The 9618-nt window shown below is 28.9% G+C and overlaps 1 protein-coding gene across 10 annotated transcripts in view; it reads right to left on the reverse strand.

Moving 5' to 3' along the window:
• The window catches only part of LOC143238329 (activin receptor type-2A-like), a 43901-nt gene extending 35689 nt beyond the window's left edge, over positions 1 to 8212 (reverse strand). For 3 of the 10 annotated variants that reach the window (XM_076478471.1, XM_076478505.1, XM_076478479.1), the window contains exons 1-2: positions 7941 to 8200; positions 7170 to 7292 (exon numbers count right to left, since the gene is read on the reverse strand). In XM_076478471.1, the coding sequence (XP_076334586.1) occupies positions 7170 to 7227 (58 nt within the window). In that variant the 5' untranslated portion in view covers positions 7228 to 7292; positions 7941 to 8200. The other 7 variants (XM_076478500.1, XM_076478439.1, XM_076478493.1 and 4 more) reach the window with 5 other exon arrangements.
• Positions 8213 to 9618: the final 1406 nt, after the last annotated feature.

Here is a 9618-nt window from a genome sequence, read left to right on the forward strand (position 1 = left end):
AGGATAATGTACCAATCCTTGTACATTACTTTACAAGTATGTAAAGTATATAAAGTACAAGTATTACATTGAATGTAGTCTTATTCAGGTTTGCTGAATAACCATAAAGATGTTTTTCCACTAGATTCTACTATTCTTGTCATTTTACAAAGCAGGCCACTATCAAAGTGACCTTTATAACAGTTGTCATTTTTATAAGTGTCAAATGGAAGAACTTCAACTCAATTTATTAGAAAGAATACAATACAATCAATGCAGATATATATAAGTGATATAACCAAAATTTATATATATGAATCAAATAACAAATATTTACCCATACCTCCTTATTTTTCCACTTATGCTCCTACTTTCTACATATTTCTTTCAATCAGTTTACAGAGATAATCCAATTTATTTCAAGAAATTCTCTCACAAAAGAAACATTTCTGTTCTTAGTAAGTTTGTCGTTGTTTTTTCTCTCCAATGCGTAATGTTCAGCAGGTGAGAAGTTTGATATATCAGCAGTAATACTGACATGAAATTTTAGGATTAGCAAAACAAATTAATAATTTTCTTCTAATCTAATCTTGAAAAAAAAGAGCACTTTGATTTTTTTTTCTATGGCTTACCATTCAGAAGATACATAGACAAAAATTATCCATTTACATTAGTTTTAATGGTTCAGGCAATGTTGGTAGCAACAGGTTCTTTCAAAACTGGATTACTGCATGACATCCTTTTAACTCTCTTTACATGGACTAGGTTAATTTCACTGTTCATAACCTCTTTGTACTCATTTAGTCTTTATAAAATTAATACTTATAAATTTCAATATAGTGTATATCTTCACAAAATTTGGCAGACTTTCTGAAAATATTATAATTCTTTCACACAGAAAAAATAATTTCTTAGTAAGATAAACTAAAATCAAGATTTGTTTTAAACAGTCCATGATCAAAGTGTTTACATGTGCTCTTCCACATCTCAGTTACAAAAACCTCTTAAATGCATTTCAAACATTGCTTTCAATAACACTTTGTTATTTTCTCTACCTTTTCTTTATACAAGATTGATCAATTTGATTGATTTTGTAACCAAAGACATGGAATAAATCCAAATTACCCTGTTTTTCTTTCTAGAATTACTTCAAATTATAACATGGAACTACATTCATTTACTGGAAGTATCTCTAAATTATTAACAGTATATAATTAAACTTAATTGTTTGATTAATCTTTGAATGTAGTCTAACTTCATTATAAGTTGTAATTCATTTGGGGAACATGCCGCTCACATTACATTATCATTTTAAATCACTTGGGGAACATGCCACTCACATTACATTATCATTGTAAATCACTTGGGGAATATGCCGCTCACATTACATTATCATTTTAAATCACTTGGGAAACATGCCACTCACATTACATTATCATTGTAAATCACTTGGGGAACATGCCGCTCACATTACATTATCATTTTAAATCACTTGGGGAACATGCCACTCACATTACATTATCATTTTAAATCACTTGGGGAACATGCCGCTCACATTACATTATCAAATTACATTACCTATGAGCTGCTGGCCTGTGTGCATCACAAAATATTTTTATATTACTACTTACTTTACCTAATCTAATCTTAACAAACTTAGAAACATCCCTAATTTTGTATTTTAGTTACTTTTACAATGATAAACAAGTACTTTACAAATTGTTTTTCTTGCTTTTGATTCACGATAATGTGCTTCACTCTATTTTTTTATATTACTGGTAGTAATGCATTAAAAAGTTTATTTAATTAAATACTACATAAAACAATATAGATTAATAACATTCAAAATGTAGACAAATTTCATTACCCGTTATTAAACAGTTCTGGCTTTCTAACTATGCAACAAGACCATTACATGTTCATCCAAGCTAGTCATTACCTTTCCCATGGGAACATTGTTGGTACTGAGTGAAATTGACATTTAAACATTCAGAACATAACATTATATGATACATCACTTGATAAATAGAAACCTTGATATTCTATTCATTAAAGGTAATATATAATTAAATGTATGACAGAACTATCAGAAACTCTTGAAAAAGAGAATGTGTAAAGTGAGTGTGGCAAAAGGATGTCTGCTTTTCTATTTGATAGCTAACCAAACAAAACTGAAGGCTATAAAAATTATGGTTTCTCTGAGCAATGACAATTTTATAGTGAATAACTTATGTTTAATTTTGTAGTTACTGGGGATGCTGGATAAAATAGAGAAGACACTTAGAGAAAATGGGTCACACTAAGGGCAAAATTCAGAAATGTTTGGAATATTGCCTTCTAGAATTAAAACTTGTATATAATCAAAATATGGATTATTACGCTAAGATTTTATGCCATACTAATTAACATAAACAAAAATAGTTTAATAAAATTTTGAATGTAAGACATTAAAACCTTGAGTCATCTGCCATAAAAGATACCCTTGGCAATAGGGTTAATTCTATATAGTATTATTTCCCTGTACATATGCATGGAAAACTGCCTTCACTTCAATATCATAGGTATAATGCACAGTGGTGTAGTACAGCTTATGTTACACAGCAGTTTTCATTTCATTGTGAAACAAATTGTAAAAAATAATTTTTATACTTTATAAAAATCCCTTGGTTATCGTGATATTGAAGCATTGTTATTTCAGATATGATAACTCTTACATACAGCTGAACAATTAACCCTTTTGTGATAGGTCAGAGGCCATATCATGGCCTTTGTTGACTTGCATTTAAAATTTTATTAAACTACTATTTTATGAATTTATGTCAATAAGTTTGAAATCAAGTTGTAGATTACAATTCAAACTTTAATATTACATATGAATTAGGTTCTTAATTCTAAAGAACACACTTAAATAAAGATATTAATGAAATGAATCATATGGTATGCTGCATACAGAACTGGTTAAAATTAGGTGTCTGTGATATCAAAATACTAAGTCTATTGTTTCGTACAAATCAGGAACTCAAATTACTAATATTAACAAGTTAGAATATAAAACAAGAACCTCATTTTTAATATTTTGTTTTGCTGAAATATGGTTTATGTACTGAATCAAATACAGTGGCTCTGTTCACCTCTTTCAGTTTTGGAAACTGTTTTTTACAGACACTTTTTCAGTATAAGACATGTGAATAACCAACTGACAGCTTAGAATGTCCCCTTGTGGTTTTCTCAGCCATTTTAATATATAAAAAGGCTACAATATTCTTTCAAACTGAGAATTCAAGAAAGTAGGTTATGTCTTTAGTCTGCTCAAAATTCCATATTGTTTTATACTTAAAAACAACTTAGTTACTGAGCTTAATAAAATATGGTATTATACTATGATATTAGTATAGTTATTTTTGAAATAAAAGCCCTATAATCCAAGTGCTTTCAAAAGATGGACCTTTCTTCTTTGAAAATGCTCGGGTTATAGGGTTTTTATTTAATTTCAATCATTCTTGAACCTACATGTTTTTTAAAATCATGACAGTATACTTATTTATGATTTTTTGGTTATTCAACTGTATATATAAAATCTAAAAAAAATAATTTTGTTTCATATTCTCCACATGTAAAATTTTAAAAGGCTTAGCAACATATGTCCAGCAGTAACTGAGTTCAAAGTTCATAGCTACAAGTAATAATGGTTTGCTTTACTTATTTATTCATTACTCTATATTATATGAAAAATAAGTTTCATAACTTATTTCTAAACAATAAAAATCTATATACATATAATCTACAATAATTAAAATGTGACTACAAAATACTTTTTCACTAAAACACAGCCACGAAAGGTTCACATTGTAAAATTTAAAGGTCAGTTTTATATTATTGGATGCGATAATATGAGTGCATGTGCACTGCATCAACACAAGTTACATAATGTTTGCTAAACAGGAATAGAAGGTCAATATACAATAACAAATATATATAAATATATAACATTATGAGACTTAAGCTACTTACACTAAACATTTGTATTTTCATGTTATAATATGTATTCATACTAGTACCAAAAAAAAGCATAAATTGTATTTATTTTCTAATTTTTTTACGATGGTTATAAGGTCAGTCAACTGACAGATCCCACATAGTTAAAATGTACAAAATAAAATATAAATTATTACTGAAAATAAATGTTTGAAATGTATTTAGGAGGTTGTTAGAGATTATATAAATAATATTTGAGATTTTGGGGAAGAAAAACAGTTTTTTTTAAATAACATGAAATCACTTCACACTTGGACTAGTAACACAACAGACTTTATATTTTCACAATCAAGACTTCAGTAAAAGTGTTGTATTGATAATTATGATTTTGTGTGTGCAAAAAACTTGATATTTTATAAAAATCTACCAAAATTTGTAAAGATACACATACTATATCAAAAGTTATAGTGCAAATATTTAATGTGTGCAAATAAGCATACTGAGTCCACTACAAAAGGATTAAGTGTATTAGTATCAAATAAAATAATTAATTACAATCATCATTAACTTACTTAATGTTACAAAACTAATCAATATTAGGACTTCAAATTACTCCAACAACTGAAGTAATATTGTCTGAATAATTTTTCATTATTATTTTAGAATGTTTATTTGAATAAAACTGACTGATTCTCTGAAGAAGTTTAAATTACACTTATCATCCAACCCTAGTTATAATAATGAATGGTCAGAAATGGAGAGTTTTTACCTTTGATATGGAAAGGGCTAAAGACACTAAGTAATACATGTATGTGTAACTACAGAGTTAACTCCAAGTTTCTCATTTCCCACCATAAGATAATATTAATGATTAGCAGTATCACAGTCCATTAGGATTTAAACTGAAAACCACATATATAAACAACTAAATATAAAGAATTGCAAACCTTTTTGTTCTTTAACTGTAGACTTAATGAAATATTAACATAACATTTACCAGTGTTATCCACATGATTTTAAAACTGGAGTGAAATACCCTTGGATCTCAAATTCTAAGAGTGAACAATTAAATTATTAGTGTAAAAACTGTCTTGCCTTCATATTGTAGTGATAACCCCCCTACTGGTTTATTCAATGTGTATATACATGTGTGTGTGTGTGTTGATGTTCTACATGTAATTTTAAAGAAACACAAACTTACTACATTTCCTTAGTCAAAAATTAAAGTTTATTTTAAAAGAATGAATTAATTTCACAGCTATCGTTATCTTAAAAAAAATAAATTGTAACAGACCTTGATTTCAAGTTCTAGTTAGAAAAAGAAGTCCCATTGTGAAAATAATGAAAGTCACTAAGCTCCAAACAGGTAGTAATTCCATACAAAGGATATATTCCGACATTATTTTAATTTATGTCACAGATATTTACTTAAAACTTTCAGTTTTCTTACATGACTAGAAAAGGGAATTATTTGTACAATGTTTGAACTGTCCTAACAGCTTAGTAATATTTTATCACAAAAAAACTAATAGAAGCAAATCATGATCTTACTTTGGATTTTAATTTTTACTAACTCTATATTACAACTAACACTCACATACAGTTGTGAGCAAAATACAAATTTGGGTCAGGAAGTATGTGATATGCTTACAATCCATGGATATGCAAGGAAAAGACAATTTTTTTAAAATAGATTTTCAGAAAGCACTAGTTCAAGTTGTAAAAGTGCCTATTACACCAAACATTAGATATAATAATAACTGCATATGACTTCTGCTGCTTATGTTGCTCTAAACTTACTTTCAATAATACACAGAGTAAAAAAAATAATGTTTATCTCCACTAACCCCATAATTTTCCTTCACATAAATGTTTCTGACACGAAGAGTTGTTATGAACGTCATTTGGAAGTTTAAAACCAAACATCAGAAATCTTATAAAAATATAACTATTTAATTAAAATTTTTACTTTTCATAAATTTGATACAAATGTTCAAAATTTGTGAAAAACAGTCAACACCACATTTATTGTATTTTAATTTATAGACTTTCCTAAACTTACATTACCTTCTTCTTCTAACCAAATTTCATTATTTGTTATCTTTAAATTTCTATGTTTCTTGTTTGTTCACGAAATGATTTTTAATTTTGTTTTTAATAGAGAATAGTAGTGTGTGTAAAACTGGTCAACCATTTTAAAACTTGGAAATGAGTATGGTTGACTGTAATTAACAATGAGAAGCAAACTTCTGTAATATTTAGAATGGCAGATCTTCATCCTATGTATACTGGTAGTTTTATTTTTATAACTGATATCTATTTGTGATACTACATTAGATGTGTGAAGGCATTTGTTATCTGTAATGTTAGTCTTGCTGTGTTTGTATAGTTTATAAAAGATTCAATTTATCTAAAAATTAATTAAAACAAGAAGTTCCTCAGTTATGTGGTAAAGTAAAAAAATTTGAAAGGAAAATATTGAGAATATTGTTTAATTTGTTACATTATAAATTAACAAGATCATATGTCTATACTGTTATGTCAAATTAAATGAAATAAAAATGTACTCCTATACTAACTAAAGTTACTAGAATGATACTTCGTATTATATAAAAAATGATGTTAAAATGGATGGTTAATTATTTCTACTTCAATTCAATGATCATATATTTTAATTCTTTGAATATTGTGAACTTTAATCTTATGTCAGTTTGAATATTCAATCAAACAAAAAAAATCCAAAATATAACGAAGAGCTATCAAAACGTAGACCTTTAAACAAAAGTGAATTTTTGCAACTCCCAATTTTAGGTGGGTTTCTAAACATTAACCTTTTCTAGATACTTAAAAACAAAATGTTTGGGCACCCTGCAACATTTAAAAGTATAATATTGTATCCCAGCTCTTGTGTACTTTCCAGTATTCATGTTAGAAGATACTGGTGCATCTAAGATATACGTTTAAATATACAGCAAAATAAAAAAAAAAATCACTTGTAAACCCAAATTATGCATTCTTGCATATTAACAAAAAAACTAAACTGGAGGAATAATTCACAAAGAAAGATAAAAAAAATACAAGATACAATCAGCTGGGGATAAAGTTTAGAAATAAATAATGTTCACAATACACCATAATAACTTTAACAACTCAGCTGGCCAATTCAATGTTTTTTCATTTGACCATATCACTATCAATTTAAATATATTGCTTACCCATGACTATCATTGCACAAGACACACAAACATAATATTTTTGTAGAATGTTCACCATGGTTACTGATAGGAGGTAGATAACATGTTTACAGGAGCCCCCATCCAGTAGGCTTCTGCTACATCCTAAATATAAAGAAAATTATAGTTAAAACTTTCTGTTTATCATAATTTGTACACAAAATCTATTTTTATAGTTGCAATTCCTTTACAGAATAATAATAAAATTATGTCGATAAAGTAAGTGTAAGAAAGTTATTACATATATTTGAAATTAAAACTGTGAATATGTTTATTGTAATGGTTCAAGAGTTAATTTTATGTATCACCACGTGTAAATACGGAACTGGAAATACATTTCTAGTGATAAAGGGTTAATAAAACTATCATAATAATAACGTAACTGCACAGCAAGCATCTCCTTCATTTTTGTAGTAGTAATATTTAAAATAAAACTGATTTCATGTAGTGGCAAACTTGCGCCCAAGTTCAATGAAACACTTGAAAACCTTTTCCATGCACAATCAAATTTCACAAAACTTTAACTTTTATTGACAAAGTGTATAGAAAGACTTATTATTATTGTGTTCCCCCCGTTTTCCTATAAAAAAGGTAAAATATTAAATTTAAAGAGGAAACTAAAAACTGGATTAAATACCTTAACGAATTCCTAATCTGACATTCTACTCCCACGAAATAAGTGGTATTCATTAAGCCGAACATTAGAACTAATATTATTACACTTTTATTATACAACATACAGTTCCTACTAACCCTAAAGCGGCATTCTGTAAAGCCAAGTTTAAGGTCTGTTACACTATGAAGCCACAATTATTTAAAAATATAATTTATAAAGTAGTTGAAACAATAATTTAAATTCCACCAACATTTTCTTCAGTTTTATATTATTTGACGATCTTCTTTGTAATCGACTTCTTTTTTGTCTTGCAATATGGTGTAAATTTTACTTTAAACCTTAGCACCTCTCATTCGAATCCCCGGATGAACAAACATTCACTACAAAGTGTACACCCATAACTGGTTTACTAAAACGTACCCTACTCTTGTTTATTCTTATATTATTGGCACTTGAAACTTTATTTTTTTTAGGTGCAGTGAAATAAACTACCACAAAAAAAAAAAATTACGGCGTTTCGATCACTTGTATGATCATTCTGAAATACACAAGTTGTGCCTCGTGAGAAAATTATCGTTTGAGAGCATCAAATATTTGTATACATGATAGAGAGTTTACATAAATTTATTTTTCTGTACTTCAAGTATTGAAGATGTCTACCAATTTCAATTATTTAACTTGGGAGTAAACAGTTTATCAAATTAAAAATGGACAATGGTTATAAGTGAATTTTTCAAAAAAATTGTATTAAAATTCAGAAATATTGAAATATAGTAGCTACTTTTGTGAATGAATGACAAATCCTTCCCAAACCATTCCTTGTCAAAACGTTGTCCATTTGTCGCTTTTAATAAAGTTTCTTTCAATGCCTGTTCAAGCCGTCTCCAAACTTTATTCATAAATTATCATATTCAGCATTTATTTATATATTTTAAAAAAATCTGTTTGTTTTTCGCACAAAGCTACTCGAGGGCTATCTGTGCTAGCCGCCCCTAATTTAGCGGTAAAAGACTGGAGGGAAGGTAGCTAGTCATCAGTTCCCACCGCCAACTCTTGGGCTACTCTTTTACCAACGAATAGTGGGATTGACTGTACATTATAATGCCTCCACGGCTGAAAGGGCGAGCATGTTTGACACGAGGGGATGCGAACCCGCGACCCTCAGATTACGAGTCGCACGCCTTAACACGCTTGGCCATGCCAGGCCTTACAAGAATCTATATTTGTTACAATATGAATAAGATCAACGTAACAAATAAGCGTAAATACTCCCTGTAGGTTTTATATACAATGCGTATAAAATCAGTCATTTTTATTTAAATGATAAACTGCACTTTAGAAAATTTCACTTTAGTATAAAAGATTGGTTTGTTTGGCGTTTTATGGCGCAAAGCAACTAGGCTATCTGCGCCGACTAGAGGAAAGGCAGCTAGTCATCACCACCTACTCTTTCACCAAAGAATAATGGGATTGATCGTAACATTGTAACGCCCCCACGGCTGGAAGGGCGAGCATGTTTCGTATTACGGAGATTCGAATTCGCGACCATAGCCACCTGACCATAGTGGGCCAGTGTAAAAGGCAAAAACATTATGTGTCCAATCTCAACAGGAAGAAGCACAATAAAAGAGTAAAGTTATTAGACACTTGTATCTATATAAATATAATAGTATTGTCTGTTATCTGTTAAAGTACCTATTTCGTAGGGTGTGGATGAATCTTCAGCAAAATTGGTATGGAGGTTCATTAGATTCACGTCGTGTACATACAAATTTTCATTTTTGCATTTTTATGTTTATATGGACTTTTTTTTTA

Source organism: Tachypleus tridentatus, chromosome 2 (genome assembly GCF_004210375.1).
Source record: "Tachypleus tridentatus isolate NWPU-2018 chromosome 2, ASM421037v1, whole genome shotgun sequence".
Taxonomy (NCBI): domain Eukaryota; kingdom Metazoa; phylum Arthropoda; class Merostomata; order Xiphosura; family Limulidae; genus Tachypleus; species Tachypleus tridentatus.